Source organism: Triplophysa rosa, linkage group LG9 (genome assembly GCF_024868665.1).
Source record: "Triplophysa rosa linkage group LG9, Trosa_1v2, whole genome shotgun sequence".
Classification (NCBI taxonomy): domain Eukaryota; kingdom Metazoa; phylum Chordata; class Actinopteri; order Cypriniformes; family Nemacheilidae; genus Triplophysa; species Triplophysa rosa.
The window spans coordinates 26,623,422-26,647,312 of record NC_079898.1 but is presented as its reverse complement, the minus strand read 5'-3'; the positions used below and the strand labels follow the sequence as shown (position 1 = coordinate 26,647,312).

The window sequence follows — 23,891 nt, the reverse complement described above, 5'->3', positions numbered from 1 at the left end:
GAGAGAGAGAGAGAGAGAGAGAGAGAGAGAGACAGAGAGAGAGAGACAGAGAGAGAGAGTGAGTGTGAGAGAGAGAGACAGATATAAGCAATAAGCAGCTCTATTGAGACATGATGAGAGTGAGAGAATGCTGAGAGAACATTCACACACATCATAATATTATTCATGAAGAGGATCTGTTTCATGCGACTAGTAAATAAATCAGTCATTAAAACAGTTCCTCCGGACTGACGCACATAAACATGTGCAGACGAGATTTACAGGGAGTGAAAGTCCTGCTGAAAAACCCTGACATCACACCTGACAGCTTCAATACATCAGAGAAAACTAACAAGAGGATTGACCACGTCCAGCCCACTGATGACCATTCCAGAAATAACAACACACAGCCGGCCAAAAGAGAAGACTGGAAACAAACAACAGATCATTTCATAAAACACACATCTGTGATGAGGAAGATCACTGGCTGAAGTCTCAGATGTTTCTCCTGAGAAAGAGAGTCAGAAATCTGACAAACATGTGTGTCATGAGAGTTTGAGAAGAGACGTCAACAATGTGTCAGACTGAGCTCAGATTCGTCGTGTCTGCAAACAAAAGTCAATATTATTGAAGATCTCAATATCAACTCAAACATTTCTCATCACATTTACTCAAATGCAGATGTGCAAAAATGATATATCCATAGTAAACTAGAAGTAAGATGTTAGGTTCACTTAAAGCAGGCCGTATAAAAACTGCTAAGCTAGTCTACTGAGAGTATGCTTCAAAATGTACTTTCATCTACAAAAAGTATTGAACTAAATCAGTGAAGTGACACAACACTGGTCGGTAAGAACTTCCTGTTTCAGTTTTTTGACACTTGACAAAAATGCTTCTTCAATGGCATCGCTGTGAAGAAAGCACCTTTATTTTGAAGTGTATGTACACGTATGCGTTTATAAATACAAAATAATATGCACGTTACACAGACATATATGATGTAAACACAAACTTTTATTCTGGATGGGATCTTGCTACATGAAGCATGCTTTTAAATGCACTTGAACTACACTTAAGTAAACCTAATAAACTGAAGTAGACTTCTTTTTTGTGAGAGTATGCAACAAAGAGAATGGACGGCGAGCTGATGGGTGACTTGTGATCCTGTCTGATGAGGATTTGTCACGTCTCAAAGGCTAACGGTTGATGTCTGCTGGACTTGTGTGGGATGAGTATCACAGCTCAGCATTACAGGAAGTCTTCATCTATCCCTTTAGCGTGTCTGATTACACAACGTGAAGGACGACAGGTTTAGATCAGGTCTGATACAGGAATAGAGCTGGAGGTGGAGTTCTGAAGGACTGCGTGTGATTATGGGTAATCCCTCTTTAAATACCCCTGAAGAGTAAAGTCGAGCGTGTGTGGAGGACAACAGAGAGGGCGCTCAGAGACCAGACCAGACCGGACCGGACCGGACGTGTGGAGTGTAGGTGTCGTCTGAAGAGGATGAATTTTGCAGCTCAGTTTTTCTACGCTAACTTCGTGAACGATGGCACGTCGCCTCAGGAGACGCGGAGAACTTTCAATGACAGCGAGGAATACGATCCCTTCTGGCAGAGGTGGGATAGCGCCGAATCTCCACTGTGTAGAGAGTCTCAGATACCTTCTACTTCCCAGAATCCTCTGGGGTCTGAGAGACGCGATAGTTCAGAGACAGCTGTGGAGTTTAAACCTGTAGTTTCGGATAGAGATCATGTGGCGTTTCCGCGGTTTTCCCCGTCCCATCCCGAGTCCCTCACGCTTGCACCTAAAATCCTTGAGACGCTCAAACCTGATGTGATCGGCCATCCTGACACATCTTCATCATCATCATCATCATCCGCAGAACGCATGAAGAGCGCTCGAGTGTCTCCAGCTCCAGCGCCTCCAAAAACACGCTTTCCCAGTGGAGCTTTACAGACGGAGGAGATTCCTTCAGTGTCCAGTTCTCCTGTAGATTCAACAGCGAACTCCTCATCTGTAGATTCTTCTCTTCCATCCCATCCAGAAAACAACCCGCTCCTGTTTCTCCTCCAGACGTCAGTCTACATCTTCCTCAAACTCCTCCTCTCCCTCCTCCTCCTCTTTCTGCCACGGTAAACACGGAGTACATTACAGTACTGGAGAGAATGTAAAAAACAACAGAACATGTGTAAGGTAGTGTGCACTTGTAATGAGGTGAGAGGTGACATCTGCTATATTAATAGACATCAGAGGGACACTTCTCATGCTACCCATGACACATCCTTACAAAACAGATGAAAAAGTATACCTCAAGTACACTACAAGTTCATTTAATAAGCATATATTCAAGTATACTGTCCTTGATGTAGTCAATTTACTAGTATCGGTGTATTAGTAGCATACTTGCAAGTGTACTTCTTCAATACTACTTGGGACTAAATGATCCACTTTTTAGTTTAAAAGTATACTTTTAGAAACGTAAAAGTTTCTTGAAGTCTAACAGTAGGAACTTTCAGTATGCAACTAAAACTTCGTCTTTCGTTTGCACTGAAACTTATAAGTACTCATAATGTACCCTTACCAACAATAAGTATACTTCAGGTTCATTTTATTCAGCTACTTAAAAAAACATTTTTAAGTATAGCAGTACACAACCGGTTTAGAACTATACTACAAGTGAACTTACAGGTGTACTGATAGTTTACTAGTTCAACACTTGTTGCACGTTTTTAGTTCATGAGAGAAGAACACTTTGAAGCATACTGTGTCAGTAAGCTACTAAATTACTAGTCAGAATGCTGCAAATACACTTGTAATTTTTCTTTAACTGAACTTAAGATCATTCTTATGGTTTACTATTCAAATATTATTTTTGCAATTGAAGTACACTACTATGCTCGTATTTAGGCTATAATGTTAATACTTGAAAAAACTTTTAAGTGTACTCGAAGTAGATTTGAAGTCCATTTCTATGGTCACTGCGTGTGAACATCAGCTTCACTCTCACAAGTTTTATTCACTCTCAGTAAGTTATTCTTCCTCAAAGCTGACTTGTTATACAAACTTGAACATATAAGTATGTAAAAAAAGTATTTCAGAGGATTAAACACAACCACAAGCCGAGTATTTCTGAAAAGTACACAAATAATAGACTAAAAGTATCTTCAAAATAAAGGTTGTTCACAGCGATGCCACAGAAGAACCATTTTTGGTTCCACAAAGAACCATCCAGTCAACGGTTGTTTAAAGAAGCATCTCTTTCATACTTTTTCATAATCTGAAGAACCTTCTTTCGCCACAATGAACCTTTTGTGAAACAGAAAGGTTCTTCAGGGCTCTTTATGGAACCAAAAGGTTCTTCTAATGCATCGAAGAACCTTTCGAAGCGCCTTTATTAAGAGTGCAGTGCACTAGCATAACCTTTAAGATAAGAAAAGCTGTGACGTGTTCAGGTTGTGTTAGAGGATTGTGATCTTTGTGTTTCCTGCAACAGTTCAGAACAGCGCCGAGGTTCCACCAGACCCGACTGCTCCTTTCACAGCGGCCCGTGTCTGAAAGACGCACACATCAGCAACGGCCAGGCGGGTCGACGCTCAACCCTCATCTGCCCAGAACGCCTCAAAGATTTCGGAGCGGAGGAATATCTCAACGGCGATGTGAAGGTCTTTGAGACTAGTGTCACAGAGCCACCAGAGATCCAGTTAATGTCCACACCAAAACCTGCTGCCAAGAGAGGCGCTGAGAGCAAGACCACATCTAAACCTGTGAGCGAGCGTCTCCGCTTCGAAGACATCAGTGCGGCTGCATTTAAACTCCAGAAGTCTGGGATTCAGAAAACTCCCTGTACCGTACGTCTCAAAGCCCCTTAAACCACCACACGTTCCCAAACATGAACCTTTAGTCCAACGTTAACTTGCTCATATTGAGTCTTTAAAGATCTGAGGTTTCGTTTAAAGCGATCCTCAGATCTCACTTGATACTTTGAACTTCTTGTCTTAGATGGATGAGATGTTGCCAGAAGGTTTTTGTCTGTAAACATTTGGTTTTCTCTGCTCAGTATTCCAGACTATCCAAACAGTACGGGATGGAAATTTACCTGAAGAAAGAACATCTTCATTACACGGGTTCTGTGAAGGAGAGAGGAGTCCTGTGCCTGCTGTCTTCACTACAACAGGTCACAAACGAAACAAGAACGAAACACCAAAACACAAAAACCAATGAAAACTAAACCCTTAAAGTCCCTGTGAACCGATCATTTTTGCTTCCGTATTTTGACGCATTTCCAAGAGAAATGGAATTTTGAAAGCGAAAAGCAGTGGGCGTGGCTTTCGTCTTTCTCTGCGATTTGATTGGATGTATAAAACAGCCATTGCGTTTTGAAATGGAACTGGCAGCAGACTGACAGTTGAAGGGGAGGAGTTAACAGATGCTCCGCCCAAGCCGTCTAACATGCGCATTTAAGTGCATTTTCAGATTTTAACTGAAGATTACGAGGGCACACGATTTTTGAAAAGAGAATGACCCACATTGATCAACTATTTACAATAAACGCTGCATATTTCATGAAAAAACAGGCATTGTCATTTTTTATTTCACTGGGACTTTAAATCCAGATGAGATCAGTATAATGTGTGTTTTACTCACGACTGAAGAGATGTTGTGTTTGTTTCAGGATCAGCAGAGGAAAGGTGTGATCGTGGCCGCAGACTGTAATTTCTCAATGGCGGTAGCTCATCACGCTGTGGAGATGAGAATCCCGGTGTTTGTCATCGTGCCGGCACACAGCTCACCATCACGACTTCGTATGTACAGAGACTACGGCGCCATGGTCATCTCGTACGGCAGCACTCCTCGAGATTCTGTGAATCACGCTCGCCACCTCGCCAGAGAGAACAGATACCTGTGTCTGGAGGAGTGAGTGGACTTCATCATCACAGACTCTGAATGACAAACCTCGCGTTCGGCTCACTACACACACCAATGACCACGAGAAAGAAAAAGTCTGCGCTTCAGTCTCATCTGTGTCTCAGATATTTCTCCTGAGAAAGAATCTTAGCAATGTGTGTGTCATGAGAGTTTGAGAAGAGATGTCAACAATGTGTCAAACTGAGCTCCTCCATAGATTCCAACAATCACAATCTCATTTGATTCTCATTTGATTCTCGTTTGATTTCTCCTGTAAGCAGTTTTAAGTGATCTCCATCAGATAAAAGACACACACGTTTTGATGTTTGATCAAATCATATATTAAATGAGATGTATGATACGTATCGATCAGAGGGATACGGGTACAGCGTGTGTTTGGTCTTCTCTTCGCAGGGACGACAGTGCCGTGTATCTGGCAGGTCTGGGAACAGTTGGTTTGGAGATCTACGAGCAGGTGTCCAAACTGGACGCTGTCATTGTTCCTGTGGGCGGTCACTGCGGTCTTCTGGCAGCAACTGCTGCGGCCATCAAACACCTGAACCCTCGCATCTCTGTCATAGTGAGTCTGATGTCAAATCCAGCCACGTCACGCTCCATTAAGCGTGCGTTTATACTTGGCATTATTCATCAGTTCTCTCTGGTTCTCGAATCTGATTGGCTGATAGCCGTGAGATATTCCGCCAGGATCGTCACGGGAACTGACCGTTGAACCGCTTCACTGACTTGTATCACTCCGCCACTAAACTAACTGGGACTATGCTGTCCTCGCAACTGCGTTACTCTGAAACAAACACACACAGCAGTTTATCCTTTCCAGAATGTTTACTTCTGTGATGCTTTATACTGTGATGCAGTATAAAGAACATTACGCCCAGAGAAAATTAAGTATTTAATGAAGGGATTTGTTCAAAAATTCTATGAGACATGGCAACCAATGATAAAAACAACAACATTACGCTCCCCACGGAGATAGTAAACCAGACGTGTGTGCATGTGTGTGTGTGTGTGTATGTTTGTCTCATCATCATGTTGTCATGGAAATGAGGGAGATATGGTGTTAACCGAGTGCTCATGGATGACGTTTCTGATGTTGAAGTGAAATGACTGTGATCATGTTTCTGACAGGGTGCTGAACCGGAGGAGTTTCCTCTTCTGCTGCGGTCACTCAAAACAGACTCGCCCATCACAGATCTCTACTGTAACCCCAATAAAAAACTTTACAGAGGTACAGTACAGCATCTGTCTGTCTGTTCGCTGTCTCTTATGATTTAACACAAGCTCTCGTCTGAACACAGATCTGGTGGAACACTCTTTGGGGACGCTCACCTTCCAACTGGCCAAGAAAATGGTGGATCAAGTGATTTCTGTGAGGTACTGTGAACACATCATCATCTACATTAAATACGTCATGTTCGTGGAATCTGAATGCATATTTGAGTTGTTCTTCTTCTGAAGTGTTTGTAGCACACAACAGAAAACACACACTCATTCAAGTGTGTATTAGTACTGTATACTTATTTTAAAGTATAAACAAGAAAGTTGAATTTCAAGCTACTTTTATGCACTTCTCGGAAATATACTTCAAATTAAAGTATACTTGACGTGCAAATGGTTTTGGTGTAAATTGTTATGGTTTCATTTATACATCTTATTTTTTAATTTACTAATGTCCTTCAGAAGATTTAAAAATACATAAATGTTTTTCAGGAAATTAAATATATTTTTTTTACACCAAAACCATTTTCAGAGGTGTACACCCACCTGACTTTAAATGAATGGTGTTGACTTTGTGGGCAGCACTGGATGTTTCTATCTATTGTAATAGTTGTGTATGAGTCTCTTGATTGTCCACAATGTAAAAAGAGGAATCTCAACATCATACAGTTACTGCTGGACATGAAATGCTGAAAAAGCAAAGATTGTGGAGGACCTGGGTGATTGTTCTGAAGATCAGTGGACAGTCTAATGACTCGTGACAAACAAGAAACCCTTAAACAACTATGACTAAACATAAAAACTGTCATGGATTGAGCAGGTAGCATCATACAGTATTAAGAATCAGGGGCGTGTCAACTTTTGCCCTGGGCTATTTTTAGAAATTCTGTTATTATTCTTTAGTGTGAACTATATGTTAACATTTCTTTAGTGAAATAACTTGCTCAGGGCAGGACTAAATTAAAAATAAACCTTCATTTTCAAAAGTCCTCTTATCTGATTCTGATTCTGATTTTTCCAAAAGTTTCAGCTTTTTCCAGATTCTGCAAGGGGTGTGTCAACTTTTGAGCACAACTGTAAAGTACACTTACTTGTATAATTTGAAGACTAAAAGGTAATACCTAAATAGGAACGTAGAAGTGAAAAAATAATTTAAAATAGTAAACTATTAGTATACCTATAACTTCACTTGTAGTATAGCAGCATAGTTGCAAACTCAAAGGCCCGGTTTCACAGACAAGGCTTAGCTTAAAGTCCCAGTGAAATAAAAAATTTGAATGCCTATTTTTTCATGAAATACTGCAGCGTTTATTGTAAATAGTTTATCAATGTGGGTCATTCTCTTTTTAAAATTCATGTGCCCTCATAATCTTCAGTTAAAATCTGAAAATGCACTTCCATCCTGACTATCCATCTTAGATGACGTATGTTAGACGCTTGGGCGGAGCATCTGTTAACTCCTCCCCCAAATGTCAGTCTGATGCCAGTTCCATTTCAAAATGCAACGGCTGTTTTTATACAGCCAATCAAATCGCAGAGAGACGAAAGCCACGCCCACTATTTTTATCATTCAAAATTTACGAAATACGTCAAAATACGGAAGTTAAACGAGCGCAACTTCCGGTTCAAGGGGACTTTAAGCCAGGACTAACCCTTAGTTAAATTGGGATATTTAGGTTGCTTTTATAAAAATGTCTTAGTAAAAAAACGGGTGCATCTCGGGACAAAACAATGGCACTGACATATTTTAAGATATTTTAGAGCAATTTTTTTCAGTGTAGACAGCTCAAACATTCGTTTTAGTCTGGGACTAGCCTTAAGCTTTGCCTGTGAAACCAGGCAATAGTCTACTACTGTTAAACTTAAAGAACACTTGAAAGTATGCTTTGATCAACTAAAAAGTGTGTCCCAAGTCATTTTGAAATAGTACACTTACAAGTATATTAGGCTTACTGCAGTACACTCTAAATCAGTAGGCCTACACACTGATTAGTACGAAGAAAAGTATGCTTAAATATACTTTTAGTTTACTGAAGTACACTCAATAACATGAACTTGTTTTGTAAGAGTACACTGTCACTGGAATATATTTGTGATGTTGAATGTAAAACATGATGAAGAATGAATGAATGAATGATGTGTACTGTATGTGTAAAGGGAGGCAGACGCTCTGGTGGCGATGCTGAGACTTCAGGAGTATGAACACTCAACAGTGGACACAGAGGGTGCTATGGGTTTAGCGGCTATCTTAGCTGGTCAGCTGCCTGAACTTAAAGGCAAAAGGTATTTACAGCCCATCATTTACTCCATTACAAACATAAATTCTGTTTTTAAACACTTTTGTGTGTGTGATGTGATGTAGGGTGGCTATTGTAGTGAGCAGTGCTAACATGGATCTGGACCTGGTTCTGCAGTGTGTGGAACGTGCTCTGGTTCTAGATGACAGAGTCAGTCGCTTCACCGTCCAGCTGGGCGAATGGCCCGGAGACATGGCCAAACTACTGGACGTACTGGCTCGAGAGGACGTCCGGTGAGTACAAAAACATTCATCTGACTGAAACAGAACTGAATAAAAGATGAGAGAGAGAGGTTAAACAGTACGTCAATAACTGATGTGATTAACAAACAGAAGAGAAAACCTCTCTCAATAATAAGAGCTAAAAGAAAACATACAAGACTGACTCTTCTCTCTTCTCACATCTGATCTCTCAGGTTGTTGGATGTTTGTCACAGGCGTTACAGTGATAAATCAGATATCTTCAAAGCTCAGGTGAGACGCACAGCTTTCACTCTCAACTTTTTTAAAGGGGTCATATGGCGCGAACACGTTTTTTTCTGTGTCTTTGGTGTTGCTCATGAATGTATTAGACACGTATAATTGCACAAATGAAAGTGTGGGAACAAAAGAGTCATTCTATGTAAAAGCGAATGCTCACCCAGACCTGCCTGAAACACCTCGTGTAGCCACACCCCCACAAATCTACGTCAGTTGGTGGTCTGATTTGACTAAGACCGCCCAAATGTATACGCACGTAAGGTGGGCGTACCTGTCAGTACAATTGAAAAGGAACCTGATGTTCCAAATATGGTAAGAGGCGTTACATTTCCCTCACACGCTTGCAGTATTTGACCAATAACTACGCACTGGTGAACTGGCCAATCACAGCACACCTCGCTTTTCAGAGCCATGAGCTTTGTTAAAAATCAGTGCGTTTCAGAGAGGCGGAGCAAAGAGGAGATACAAACATGCATGTTATGTGGAAAATACAGCGTTTTTCAACCTTAAATCGTGTATACACTAGGGCTGCACGATAATTTATCGCGATACCACTAAATCCTATTGAAATCTAGCTGGCTGCGATATGCAAGGTGTCGATATTTTTTTAATGCGTAGCTTGTCCCTGAAGCACGGCTCTGGGATCAGTGGGAAATGCTGCTCGATCTAAAAGCAGTGCGAGATTGAGTCGCTTATAATGTGCATTTGAAAAAGCAACACCCGTCAAACATGATCATTATAAATATACTTTATTATCATACAAATACCTGATGAGGCTTGAGTAACAGTGATAAAAAGATGTCCATAGGCATTTCCTAGATTCTAGACCGTGTCATGGTCTTCTTCTGCAGTGCGTATGTGGAGTTTCCGCACGAGAGCGCCCTCTGGCTTTCGGATGCAGCAGCATTTTCCCGTACTTCACTCAAAAGCTGCGCATTTATCACGTGATATTTATCGTCGGTTTATCACTGGAGTCACGCCATCTGCGGTACGGATAAGTGCGGTCACGCTATCTACGCTTCAAAATACATTGCGGGTCTACACGGGGTTGTACGGTAACGATCCTCGTGTAAAGTCGAATTGTGGAAAGCAACCGCTGTCTGGACTTCTAGAATTTCGTTATGGTGATAAGGCTCAAGATCGTGCTTTTACAGCAAACAATTAGTGTATATTCGCATTTTTTTTATTTTTTGCCTATGCAATCAGAGCATTTGGATCCGGAAACGGCATATGGCCTTTCATATGTGTGACGTATTCTAGAATATGACTTACAAGAAAAACCATAGCCCCTTGTTTAATTAATTATCATTTGTTAATTTTTATTTTAAAAAATAAATTATTATTATTTTTAGTTTTGTTTTGTTATGGCTATATTATAATTGTATTTATTTTATGCACCTGGTCTGTGTTTTCTATTACAACAATGTTTTGTAATGCCATGTTGTTTTATATACGAATAATTGTAAAAAAATATATATGGTGTGACAACAAGCGGATAGGTGTTCAACTTTTAAAAATTTTGCTATGAGATAATCATTTAGTGGGAAAGTTTTATTAAACATTGTATTAAATTATACACAATGGTGGATTTTATATGAAGTTTTCATGCTGTTTACCTGTTTCATTCTTCAATAATTGCACCCCTAATAAAAAAATAGGTCTCTCTATACAGATATTTTCAAAATTCACATAGATTGATAAAATCAAATTGTTTTCTGGAAACTCCACCAGATTCTTGTTCTACGTGTCCCCAAGTACCACCGTGGTGATTTTTGTGTTCTTTCACTGTTTCATTTTTTAATAACTGCACACCAAAGTCATGACCAATACTAACTTAAAGGCATATTTAAAAAATCATAAAAATATAAAATCAAATTGTTTTCTGGAAACTCCACCAGATTCTTGTTCTACGTGTCCCCAAGTACCACCGTGGTGATTTTTGTGTTCTTTCACTGTTTCATTTTTTAATAACTGCACACCAAAGTCATGACCAATACTATTTATTATTAGCAGTGGTTGTATTAATTTGTTCACTGTAGCAGATACCTTCATTATGCTGACTAGTAGAATTTCTCTACAATTCAAACAATGAATCCAGCATTCCATCAACAAAAAATGTATGGCACCAGATAGAAGGAAATGCACGCACACACGTACACACACACACACACATACAGAAATAACGTCACGCGCACACACACACAGTATGGTCTCATCTCTCCACATGGAATTACTTAGTCGGCTACTCAAGTTGGATTCTTGCCAGTCTTCAGTTATAGTCTTCTCCAAGAGTGCACTACACGCCCATAAGCACCTGCAACAAACCAAGAACTGTTTATGCTCAAGCTAAGTGCTTTCATTCTACATTGATTTCAACACTAACCTGTTTCCAATGCTGCTTCTCTGAACTATGTACATGTGAATAAAGACATTGTTAGTGACGTTACATTTACTCATTCTATATTCTGCAATATCATCCCAAGAACCTAAACATTTTAATGTTAGCTCAAACATTTAGTATAGTATAAGATTAATTACAAACCACTATAATGCACATTTTAATTAGTGCAGATTTCACAATTCCACTCTTCTGCGGTGGTGTCCAAAGCTTTGTGTGGGACAGACACACAGTTGGGGTGGTACCAGTTATTGCAGTTGCTGCACTGCACCATCACCTCTTGGTTGTGTGAGGTCCTGCAGATACAGTGAACGTCCACCTGAACTGTGGCCCTTTCAGGTTTTGCTTGTATTGGTTGATATGTAAACACTGGAGCCTTTTTGTTCTTCAAAGCTCTGTACAGTGTTCGTCTCATGTTTCTTTCTTGAAACTGGCACTCTTCTGGTTTGACTCCATCACATAACACAGTTGCAAAGGCCAATGCAAAAAATCCGCAACTGCTAGATGACTGCTGCATTTGTACAGCAGGTTTTTTTATCTTAAACTGGGGGGCTTGTGGACGAATCAACCAGGATAATTTTTGATCTGTCTGCTTGGTGATGTTTGTGTTCAGGCTGTCATACACGCACACCTCATTTGGTCCACAGAAAAGGTTGCTTGCTGTGATCCAGTGGTTGTCATTTATGTTTAATACTTGAACAAATGGTTTCTGTGGTGTCCCAACCACACCCCCTTGGTGAAGACACTGATAGAGGAGGTTGGACTGAAACCCATCTATATGAGGGAACTGCTGAGAAATGTGAAAACAAGCTGCATCCACTTCATCGCTGCTGAGCCAAGTTTGTGGGTGCAGGATGCTTAACATTTGTCTTTCTTTGATCACTACTTCTTTCACCAATTTTCTGGCTTGGATTACTTCTTCCGGTGAGTGATGTCTCCAAAGTGGTCCATAGGACTTTTGTCTTTTTGCTTTTAGCGGTTTCCTCCCTTTCTGTAGGATAAACACCATATAGAAACATTTATTTTAATGTGAATTATGTCTATTGTTGGCATAACTTTTAATTGTCAAACTATTGCAATTGGAAGTTCACACTACAAAAGACAGTACAGCAAAGTTCACCTTCAAAGCCTTTTTGTCTTGGCTCTCTGTTTTTGGTTCCTGTGCTGACACTGATGGTGTTTGTCTGTCAGGAGAAGGCGTGCCGGTTGTCCCCGGAGCTGTAGACACCTGCTTTATTTCAGGAAAGACATTAGAAACTGGAAATGTCAGTGAAGAATGTGGTATAACTTAAGTAGGGTATTGCAAAGGCTGGTACAATCAAATTGCTTCATTATGTCTCAGACCAAAATGTACAGTTTTGACATTAAGGTGTAAGTGTACACCCGAAAAGACAGTGCAGCCAAGTTCACCCCCAAAGCATCTTTGTCTTGGCTCTCTGTCTTTGGTTCCTGTGCTGACACTGATGGTGTTTGTCTGTCAATGGAAGGTGTGCTGGTTGTCCCCCGAGCTGTAGACACCTGCTTTATTTTGGGAAAGACAACTAGAAAACTAGAAATGTCTTTGAAGAAAGTGGTTTTACTAAAGTATCCAAAATGTGTCTGTGTTACCACTGCTTTTTTAAAATGGAAAGGCTTGTTGATGGAGGTAACATAGACTCCTCTCCTACTTTGCTTTCGCTGCCTCCACTTCTCCTTCAGGATACGGTGCTCCTACAAAATGAAATATATAGTAGGAGTTCTTATATATTTGAACGTTTATTTGTATGGTAGTGACATTCTTCAACATTTGTACATATTTCTTGATATATATGTTAGAAATATAGACTTTTTATTGAAGCTAAAATACCAAAATGTGTGTGTTTAGACTGTGTTTAGTTTGTTAATGTACAGTATATCTTTCTTTGGGCGTGGGTGACCCCATCCATAATCATAATTATCTTTTGTGATATGTTCTGTGCACATTTGGCATGTTGGTCTGATGGTGCCACTGAAGAAAATGTAATGGATTTACCAAAGATACAGTTAATTTTATGAGGCTTGGAATTTCTGGCCAGGTTTCATGGTAATGAGCCAGTACAATTTATTTTCTGCATTACAGCAAGGGGACAGAAAGACCGAGCAGGATGTCACGTTCCACCCTCATTCCCCACCGGACTACAGTATCCATAATCCTTTTCATCCATCACACCTGATCCCCCTCATCTGGACATCATTTGTTAATCACCTGTCTACCCCTCGTTTTCTGTACTATTTAAGTTCTCTCATAAGTTCACTTTTTTGTTCGGTACTGTATATGTATATGGTGTTGTGATTTTCCCTGTCTTCTTGGATTACATTAAAATATTACCTTTCTTTTAGTGATACGTTCCGCATCATTAAATTCCCTTAGAAGTGCAGTGTGGGTGTCTTTGTAGATCATGATGAAGTCATCAAGTCTGTTAAGTCGTCTTCCTCTAAAGCGAATTTTCTTCAAGTCCCACTGACTTTTTTCCATAATTCCTTGAGTCTTGTTGTCTTGTGTGAAATTCTGATAAGAAAAATAAAAAGGGATATAGTACAGACTGAAGTAATATGTTCAAACATTTAAACACTAGATTGTATATATTTATCCAAATTATTCCACACCTGGGTTTTTTTCTTAGAAATTTTTGAAAATGTCTTTGAAAATAGCTGGTATGGGGGTCCTTCACCATGCCTGCCCAGGTCCCCTGAAGACACAGTTAGGTTTACATCTTGTTTAATTTAAGAACCAACTTGGTTTTAGAACAACACTACATCTGTACAGCTAAAGTTAAAAAACTTGCTTGATGTGAAAGCAGAGAAAAGGATAGGAGACCAAAACCTTGAATAATTAATTTGCATAACAAAATGAATAAGGATGTAATTTTTTTAAAAATATTTGCTTTGACTGACTCAATCTGTTATTATTGGTCCATACCTGGCAATGGGCCAAAAATAATCTGATAGACATACTACTTGGTCATGTCAAGTAATACTTTACACCTAAATTATTGTGAATAAGTAAAGATACGTTTAAGTCTTTCCCTTTTAATCACAAAAGTGTAACTAACCCAGCATCATGCTTGTCCATAAAGCTGCATGAGGCAAGAAGTATGCAGCCAATGAGGAGATGAATGTCTCAGTGTAGTACACATTAGGATCCCCTTTTTTGTTGAGGGGTGCAGTGCCAATGACCTCCATAAAATGTCTGTGAAAAGGCGTTTGACTGATGGTGTCCTAAAATATGAAATGTACATGATGTTTACATGAATGATTCTAACTAGGTTACCAGAATAAATTATTTCAAGACACGTTTTAATGTGTTTACTGTGTACCTCGAGGTGCTCAGGAACTATGCTGTTGTCATCAACAACTGAATCTCCAATAGTGGTCAACAAAGCCTGAATGTTGTTGAAGTGTTTTTCAACATTTTCAGAGCTGCATGGGCTTGAGAAGATGACTGTACAGCTCAGGAGCATTTCATCAAACTCAGCAATGGTACTTGCTGTGGTTAGAAGTCCAAAAATATGCATGGCCAGCTTGTAGTTCTTTGGTGCACTGAAAGAGAAAATAATTATAACACATGTAAATTATTTGTTGTTATTAATATGGTTATCTGCTTTAAAAAAAATAAGATTTTACTTACTGCTTTTTGCACAGGGATTTAGCATTTTTCATTATATGACTTAGACAGCGGTGGAGGACAGGAACATCAAAATCTTCAGCAGTGCCTTTCCCTGTCAAAATTCTATAATAACGTTGGAGCAAGGCATTGAGGTTGGTTTGGCAGAAGACGAGTGAAATGGCATGCATGAGAACCATGGATCCATCACATATTATCATGAGTGGACGAATGTTTTTGTGACCATATTGCTTGGCATGATCTGTTTGGAAAGCACTGAGAAAATACACAATAGATGAGGTTGTGTGGTCACAGGTCACATAGGTAGCTGCTGGAAAAGGAGAGGAACCCTTATTTGGGTTTCTGACCACTAGCTCATATATGTAAAACGGACCTGTGCTGTGTTCACTTTTCTTCACAATGCTTCCTGTTGCGTCAAGATAAACAATGTCGTATTTACATCTTTGGTGGAATATATCAATGCTTTTCTTGGACCAAAGCATCACACCCTTCGGATGAAGGATCACTTTCTGGATTACCTCATCCGGTTCATCTCTTTTTTCGTTTACCATCATCTGGAGACTGAGAGTTTCATTTTTATGTTTCCGGTCCTTCATTCTTTGTCTCCAGGAAATGGATTTCAAAACACCTGGCGAAGGTGCCTCATCTCGACAGCCAGATTCTACAACAGATTCCCTAAGGTTTTCCATTTTCTGAAGGTAGAGGGCCCTTGGTAGTGTTGTTTGCAATTGCTGACTTACTTCCTTTTGGGCATCAGCTCTGACAGGTCGCCTTTGGAGCTCTCTTTTATTGTGCACTGACATGTCACCTCTGAAGGACACGTGTGCTTTAAGTGTTTTCTCACTGTGCACAACAACTTCAACTTCTACTGGGCAGTCAGTAAACATGCAATAGCCAGAGCATTTAAAAACAGGTGCGTACCTGGTTGATCCTTGTATTTGAACCCTGTGGCCTGTAAAAGCAAAACTGCAATATGGATGGACTGTGCGAATGCCTGAAGAGATAACGTTAGTCCATTGCAACCCCTTAAAGTGATCATTTTTTTGTTTTTTTCTTAGTGTTTCCCAGGCAGTTTGAGGAATAAAAAAAAAAGAAGGTGGTGCAGGAACACTCTCTGTAAAGAATTTATCTTCTCTGTCAAGACTGACATCATCAACGGTGTCACTCCAACTGTCACTGTCTTCCACCCTGTGATCTTTGTTGTTGACCTACAAAAGAATAAGCATAAGAGAATTCCATATAATTTCTAATTTTAAATCATTTAATTTGTGTTTCAACAACTATTTGGTAGTTTTCTAAAACAGCATACCGGTGGTATAGTAAATGTGTCCAAGTTTAAAAGTAAATACTATCATCTTATCACTTACATCTTCCTCCTGCTGGCCCTTTTTCATTTCATGTGCAGAGTCCACTGTTAAATCTTCCTCCTCCTGTATTAAGTCCTTCTCGCTCATGTGTTCTTTATCATCACCCTTTTTAAATGTAGTCATCTCTTGTGTAACATCTTCTTCCTTTGCGCCTTCAACCTCTTGTGCATCTTTCTCTCCATCTTTCTCTTTTAGCACTTTCTTCAACTCCTTTGAGTCCACATTCTTTACTTTGTCATGCCTAAACTCTTTAGGTTTTTCTGATTCTTTATTTCCCTCTTCTGCTTTCAAATATTCCTCATCTTGTACGATGTCCTTCTTCCTAGTATGTTCTTTTCCATCTTCCTTTTGAAAATCACTCAGGTCTTGAGTAAATTCTTCAGCTTGTGCACCTTCAGCCTCTGGTGCATTTTCCTTTCCATCTTCTTCCATTTGGACCTTTTTCGTATTTTCATCTTTGTATGCCCTTTTTAGTTTATATCTATTTGGGGATGTATTTGGTACACCCAAAACTGTGCAGAGTTCTGCCCAGACCTTGTTCTCTTGCAGAGGACACGTTCTCTGATCAGACAATGACTTCTGAAGCCCTTCTTGTCAAATGTTCTTGTCAATATCCTCAAAAGATATGTAGGTTTTTTTGGACTGCAAAATCACATTTTTTGGTTGACATACATAAGTGTGTTTTACATGTCTATTACAAAGCAGAAATTACATTAACCTCGAACTTAATATAATGTTAAAAATGCTAAATTACTTTCATTAAAATAAAAACATTGAAGAATAGTTCTTACCTTTCCAAATGTTTTGAAGAAAATTCTGTATGTAAATTTATATTAAAACACACAATTAATGTTTTTCTTCACTTGAAGAAAATCCAGTTCCACCTACTCATACTGCACTGTTTCAGTACTTTACTGGACCTGTTATTTGCACTATTTATATTTTGGATAGACTGAACACCTGATTAATTACTCTGTACATAATAACAAACTGTATATAACCAACTGTACATAGAGTGCAAACTAAATGTATCCTGCTTTGCATAGTGACAACAAAATTGAATCTAATCTAATATAATCTGCAGTCATATTCTAATGAACAGAATAATAACAATCACATATGACAGTCACATATATTGGAAATAAGCAATAATTCGGAAAATAAATAAGCAATAACTTACCCATTTTGTCGTCGTTTTGGCATTTCTAACTTCTGATTAAGTCGGCTTCGCTCAGTAACATGTACAGTAGGTCGAAAAGCCTTAGCTTTTAACACTTATAGTTTTAACAAATTCTAAATGAACGGTTTTCAAAAGCGCCTCTGCTGGATGTATACGGTAATTACATCTATGTTCTAAAACGGTAAACTTTTCTTTAACCAGGAGATGGCAGAAGTCTGCACATATCACCTAGATCAATATTCAGAAACTCTTTAAAAAAAATTTTTCATTTTAAACAAAAGTTTTTTCTAAAAATGTAAGATTTAATATGTATGCTTATGGTGAAGTTGAGGAATTTTGCTGTAAACTGATTAAAAAGTAATTAATGTCCCCCAAAACACAGCATAAACTGACAGATTGGAAGTAAATAGAAGAAAGAATATATCATTTGTATATAAAAAATTATATATTTTTGTATCAACCCCTAATCCCTATATACATTATGGGGTCATATTGACCCCAAAGACCAAAAATGTACTGGAGCACACACCTGGAGCAGTGGGCAGCTATCACTGCAGCGCCCGGGGAGCAAGTAGGGGTCAGGTGCCTTGCTCAAGGGCACCTCAGTCGTTACCCGCCGGCCCTGAGAATCGAACCGGCAACCTTCTGGTCACGAGTCCGACTCTCTAACCATTAGGCCGAACAGTGAAAGAACACAAAAATCACCACGGTGGTACTTGGGGAGACGGAGAACAAGAATCTGGTGAGTTTCCAGAAAACAATTTGATTTTATATTTTTATGATTTTTTTAAATATGCCTTTAAGTTAGTATTGGTCATGACTTTGGTGTGCAGTTATTAAAAAATGAAACAGTGAAAGAACACAAAAATCACCACGGTGGTACTTGGGGAGGCGTAGAACAAGAATCTGGTGGAGTTTCCAGAAAACAATTTGATTTTATATTTTTATGATTTTTTAAATATGCCTTTAAGTTAGTATTGGTCATGACTTTGGTGTGCAGTTATTAAAAAATGAAACAGTGAAAGAACACAAAAATCACCACGGTGGTACTTGGGGACACGTAGAACAAGAATCTGGTGGAGTTTCCAGAAAACAATTTGATTTTATATTTTTATGATTTTTTAAATATGCCTTTAAGTTAGTATTGGTCATGACTTTGGTGTGCAGTTATTAAAAAATGAAACAGTGAAAGAACACAAAAATCACCACGGTGGTACTTGGGGACACGTAGAACAAGAATCTGGTGGAGTTTCCAGAAAACAATTTGATTTTATATTTTTATGATTTTTTAAATATGCCTTTAAGTTAGTATTGGTCTGACTTTGGTGTGCATTATTAAAAATGAAACAGTGAAAGAACAAAAATCACCACGTGGTACTTGGGGACACGTAGAACAAGAATCTGGTGATTTCAGAAAACAATTTGATTTATATTTTTATGATTTTTAAAATTTCAAGTAGTATTGGTCATGACTTTGGTGTGCATTATTAAAATGAAACAGTGAAAGAACAAAAATCACCACGTGGTACTTGGGGAACGTAGAACAAGAATCTGTGGAGTTTCAGAAAACAATTTGATTTATATTTTTATGATTTAAAATATGCCTTTAAGTTAGTATTGGTCATGATTTGTGTGCATTATTAAAAATGAAACAGTGAAAGAACAAAAATCACCACGTGGTACTTGGGGAACGTAGAACAAGAATCTGGTAGTTTCAGAAACAATTTGATTTTATATTTTTATGAATTTAAAATATGCTTAAGTTAGTATTGGTCATGACTTTGGTGTGCAGTTATTAAAAAATGAAACAGTGAAAGACCATAAAAATCACCACGGTGGTACTTGGGGAGACATAGAACAAGAATCTGGTGGATTCCAGAAAAATTTGATTTTATATTTTTATGATTTTTAAATATGCCTTAAAGTAGTATTGGTCTAGACTTTGGTGTGCAGTTATTAAATGAAACAGTGAAAGAACACAAAAATCACCAACGGTGGTACTTGGGGAACGAGAACAAGAATTCTGGTGAGTTTCCAGAAAACAATTGATTTATATTTTTATGATTTTTTAAATATGCCTTTAAGTTAGTATTGGTCATGACTTTGGTGTGCAGTTATTAAAAAATGAAACAGTGAAAGAACACAAAAATCACCACGGTGGTACTTGGGGACACGTAGAACAAGAATCTGGTGGAGTTTCCAGAAAACAATTTGATTTATATTTTTATGATTTTTTAAAATATGCTTTAAGTTAGTATTGGGTCTGATTTGGTGTGCAAGTTATTAAATGAAACAGTGAAAGAACACAAAAATCACCACGGTGGTACTTGGGGAGCACGTAGAACAAGAATCTGGTGAGTTTCCAGAAAACAATTTGATTTTATATTTTTATGATTTTTTAAATATGTCTTAAGTTAGTATTGGTCATGACTTTGGTGTGCAGATTATTAAAATGAAACAGTGAAAGAACACAAAAATCACCACGTGGTACTTGGGGAGACGTAGAACAAGAATCTGGTGGAGTTTCCAGAAAACAATTTGATTTTATATTATATGAATTTTAAAATATCTGTATAGAGAGACCTTATTTTTTATGGGGTGCAATTATTGAAGAATGAAACAGGTAAACAGCATGAAAACTTCATATAAAAATCCCATTGTGTATAATTTAATACAATGTTTAATAAAACTTTCCCACTAAATGATTATTTTATAGCAAAATTTTAAAAGTTGAACACACCTATCCGCTTGTTAAGCCTGACGTAACACCATATTTTTTTTTACAATTATTCGTATATAAAACAACATGGCATTACAAAACATTGTTGTAATAGAAAACAGACCAGGTTGTTAAAATATGTTCATTATGTCCTCAGTTGTATATTGATGTAATGCTGTACTGTTCTGTATTATGCATATGTGTGTGCCACAGGAGGGCACTAGAGTGTGGGCTGCAGAGGTAACGCGTTCGCGTTATGTTTGTCCCTTTTGGTTCACTGTTCTTTTCTTACTGAAGGCTGTCTGACCGTGAGAATGATGTGTCGGCAGCTAGGAAAATAAATATGCCAAGAACGGCTAAAGATGGTCCATCTCTATCGTCTAATTTTTCTTCCGAATGCAACGCTAGCTGCAATAATAGTGTAACTGCACTCAACACAGGTGCATAAAATAAATACAATTATAATATAACCAAATCAAAACAATAATATTTTTTTTAAAATAAACAAATGATAATTAATTAAACAAGGGGCTATGGTTTTTCTTGTAAGTCATATTCTAGAATACGTCACACCATATATGAAAGGCCATATGCCGTTTCCGGATCCAAATGCTATGATTGCATAGGCAAAAAAACCAAAAAATGCGAATATACACTAATTGTTTGCTGTAAAACCACGATCTTAAGCCTAATCACCACAACGAAATTCTAGAAGGGCAGACAGCGGTTACTTTTCACAATTCGACTTTACAAGAGGATCGTTACCGTACAACCCCGTGTAGACCCGCAATATATTTTTAAGCGTAGATAGCGTGACCGCACTTATCCGAACCGCTGATGGCGTGACTCCAGTGAGTGATCGATAAGCATTAGCATGGTCCGTCATGATCATGTATAAATCGCTGTGCAGGTGCTCGTGTGGGAATTGCAGTAAAATGACTACAGAGAATAAATGCTTCATGGAGGTCGAGCAGGTATAGTTTAGCGTTACTACAGTTATACTACGCTTTCAACGTTGTTCTATGTACTGTCACACTTACTTTACGTATTGTTTACGATAAGCCCGACAGCATGTGAGGGCAGCATCAATAAATACAGTTAGACGCTGTACTTCTATTGTTAGCAACATTACCAATATAGCGCGATAACAAGCACATTAAGAGTGGCCATTTTGAAAGACTAATCAGCAACAATATGAGGTGTGATACTTAACGTTACTGCTTCTGCTGGATATGAGGACTGGGCACGAAGTGTTGGTATTGCTCCCGGTTTCAGTAGCAACCTCGTTGAAAGTCCAGCGTTGTACTGGCCCTCATTCGTGAAGCAGTCCGGTGTGAAATGATTGGCGGAAACGTGAAATACTTTACCGATTCTCAGCGTGACATTGCCTTCATAAATGAAATGTAACCATGCTGTTCTCTGTAACTCAGCTTGCGGGAGTCTATGGAGACAGTTATGCTGGTCGGTACATCCTAATACAGAACAACTGTAGTGCCCACCGTGGCGCAGAAATTGCGTAGCTCCAGTGACGATCTAACAATGGCGACTGTTGTACTTCCCACATGGGACTGTGTCTAAGCAAATAGGGCAGATCGTCACCACTGCTGGGCGGGCTTTGCCGTTGAGTGACGACATGAACGGCAGAATTCACATCTTTGCTTTTACCAACACGGTTTTTGAATTACGCAAATTATTAAAAAAAAGGAGTGAGCACATTTTTTACTGTTTAGACTGCTTGTTTACAGACACTGTGGACAGTATTAATGTTTTAACACATTATAAAAGTGAATTTTGCAAAATATGTGCCCTTTAAGGTTAAATTGGTATTTAGGCTAGGGTGATTGGGCTAGTTTTTGGTTTCTCTACCAGGCAGCACCTTGAACACTGGCGAGCAATGGTGAACAACAATGAACAGCAATGAATGCATGAACCGCCCAAATATTACAACTGCAAAATTAACACAATACAAAAAGACGAATGTTTTGGCTAAGAAAACATTACAAACTGCTCTTTCACCTGCATACACACACAGATAAGTGATCTACCCAGGCCTTCATCGAAACCAAGGTTTCTGTCACTCACAGCAGCTACAAATTTCAGCCTAGAAATCATAGAAATACTGTAGAACAATCTCATAAACCATTAGCAGAAATAAATGTACAGTAAGCCTAATTTAATGAACAGACAGACGTACAGCTGTTCAATCTATAGAATACGTCACACATATGAAAGGCCATATGCCGTTTCCGGATCCAAATGCTCTGATTGCATAGGCAAAAAATAAAAAAAATGCGAATATACACTAATTGTTTGCTGTAAAAGCACGATCTTGAGCCTTATCACCATAACGAAATTCTAGAAGTCCAGACAGCGGTTGCTTTCCACAATTCGACTTTACACGAGGATCGTTACCGTACAACCCCGTGTAGACCCGCAATGTATTTTGAAGCGTAGATAGCGTGACCGCACTTATCCGAACCGCAGATGGCGTGACTCCAGTGGTTTATCGTGACAGCCCTAGTATACACATTGCATTACATCTAGAACAAACCATAATATTCGTGTTAGCCGTGTCATATGACCCCTTTAACATGATGCCAAGTTGACAACGTATTTCAATAACATGATGTTTATGTGAATACAACTGCATGTAACACGAAGCTGGAAACAAAATTACAGATGAAACTTTTTGATGCTGTTTTGTTCACGCAGGTCGAGTGTGTTGTTGAAACATGCGATAAAACTCAGAACTGTCAACTGAGACGAACGCTGTCAGACCGCTACCCGACACTGCGCTGGCTGGACCGCTGATCGCGCACAAACACACGGGAAACCAAAGTAACACTTCATCGGTATTTGACACTGTAACAAAACTGCTGCGTACATTCTGTGATAGAGAATATAGAAAGAAAACGCATCTTATAAACACTCGACTATTATTTCTATTTTTAATATTTATAAAAGCAACGAGCAAATGAAAAGTTTGGTTCCAAAATGAGATAACTTTAGTTTTTAAAAATGTAAAAAATCATGTTTTTTTATTGTGCATTCCAATTAATTTCAATCAAACTGCAGTTGGTTTGTTTTGATAACAAAAAAATACAGCTCACTAACACAATAAAAACATCATAACATCATAAAAAACATGATTTTTGACTAATTTAAAAAACGGAGTTATCTCGTTTTGGAACCAAACTCTTCAAATATTGATCTCTCAAAAGCTATTCCAGATGTCATGATTCTTATATTCGTCTTCCAGACAGGACATTGGTTCTTCAGGGTGTGAGGTTATTCTGTACATAATTTTCGTTATAGACATGACTATATATGTTAGCTATATTCACGTGTTTTGTCAATGAAATAAAAGTTGATTCAGATAATGCCCTGCATGTTTTAATTGTGTGGTCATATTTTAATTTAAGATGATTCTGTATCATCAGATGTTTAACTGATCAGATCAGTGTCTGGTACTAGAGTAAGTGAAGATACAGAGTAAACCACACAGTGTGACAGAGACTCGTGTTGCTGAAGAGTCTCAGGCGATTAGACTTTAAATCTTTAAGTCTATAAGCTCAGGACACCTTGAGAAAACTCACATAACATCACTACAACATGAGCCAGTGAGCGTCCGTCAAACCACAACTGACAGATGGATAAAGTCATTTAAACGATTGCAGGTCACATT

General features: G+C 38.6%; 2 protein-coding genes across 10 annotated transcripts; one reads left to right on the top strand and one right to left on the bottom strand.

The window, feature by feature from the left end:
* Positions 1-108: 108 nt before the first annotated feature.
* LOC130559384 (L-threonine ammonia-lyase) lies at positions 109-23,819 on the top strand. Of its 6 annotated transcripts, none has more exons than XM_057342412.1 (12): positions 109-2,114; positions 3,476-3,830; positions 4,040-4,156; positions 4,655-4,896; positions 5,302-5,467; positions 6,034-6,133; positions 6,204-6,279; positions 7,148-7,237; positions 8,281-8,406; positions 8,486-8,653; positions 8,836-8,893; positions 13,396-13,698. In XM_057342412.1, the coding sequence occupies exons 1-12, from the start codon at positions 1,486-1,488 to the stop codon at positions 13,606-13,608; spliced, it is 2,340 nt and encodes a 779-aa protein (XP_057198395.1). In that variant the 5' UTR covers positions 109-1,485; the 3' UTR covers positions 13,609-13,698. The 6 variants fall into 6 exon arrangements, with proteins under 6 accessions (XP_057198395.1, XP_057198398.1, XP_057198400.1 ...); XM_057342415.1 differs by having other exon boundaries at positions 112-2,114; positions 13,400-13,588; XM_057342417.1 differs by having other exon boundaries at positions 115-1,598.
* On the bottom strand, positions 9,583-17,330 carry LOC130559383 (uncharacterized). Of its 4 annotated transcripts, XM_057342408.1 has the most exons (11): positions 16,308-17,330; positions 14,944-16,148; positions 14,633-14,855; positions 14,369-14,534; positions 13,923-14,005; positions 13,645-13,824; positions 12,708-13,007; positions 12,418-12,528; positions 11,442-12,288; positions 11,283-11,307; positions 9,583-11,213 (listed from the first exon to the last, which is right to left on the bottom strand). In XM_057342408.1, the coding sequence occupies exons 1-9, from the start codon at positions 16,737-16,739 to the stop codon at positions 11,458-11,460; spliced, it is 3,531 nt and encodes a 1,176-aa protein (XP_057198391.1). In that variant the 5' UTR covers positions 16,740-17,330; the 3' UTR covers positions 9,583-11,213; positions 11,283-11,307; positions 11,442-11,457. The 4 variants fall into 4 exon arrangements, with proteins under 4 accessions (XP_057198391.1, XP_057198394.1, XP_057198390.1 ...); XM_057342411.1 differs by having other exon boundaries at positions 9,583-12,288; positions 12,708-12,818; positions 12,906-13,007; XM_057342407.1 differs by having other exon boundaries at positions 9,583-12,288.
* Positions 23,820-23,891: the final 72 nt, after the last annotated feature.

Bases quoted from the DNA above. Each gene is read 5' to 3' on its own strand.
- LOC130559384 (XM_057342412.1), top strand. From the start codon at position 1,486: ATGAATTTTGCAGCTCAGTTTTTCTACGCTAACTTCGTGAACGATGGC. The intron at 4,157-4,654 runs GTCACAAACGAA...TGTTTGTTTCAG, and splicing joins TGCTGTCTTCACTACAACAG to GATCAGCAGAGGAAAGGTGT. The intron at 6,280-7,147 runs GTACTGTGAACA...TTTTTCCAAAAG, and splicing joins GATCAAGTGATTTCTGTGAG to TTTCAGCTTTTTCCAGATTC.
- LOC130559383 (XM_057342407.1), bottom strand. From the start codon at position 16,739: ATGGAAGAAGATGGAAAGGAAAATGCACCAGAGGCTGAAGGTGCACAA. The intron at 13,825-13,922 runs GTGTGGAATAAT...TTTTCTTATCAG, and splicing joins TTTCTAAGAAAAAAACCCAG to AATTTCACACAAGACAACAA. The intron at 12,529-12,707 runs GTGAACTTGGCT...CCTGAAATAAAG, and splicing joins AAGACAAAGATGCTTTGGGG to CAGGTGTCTACAGCTCCGGG.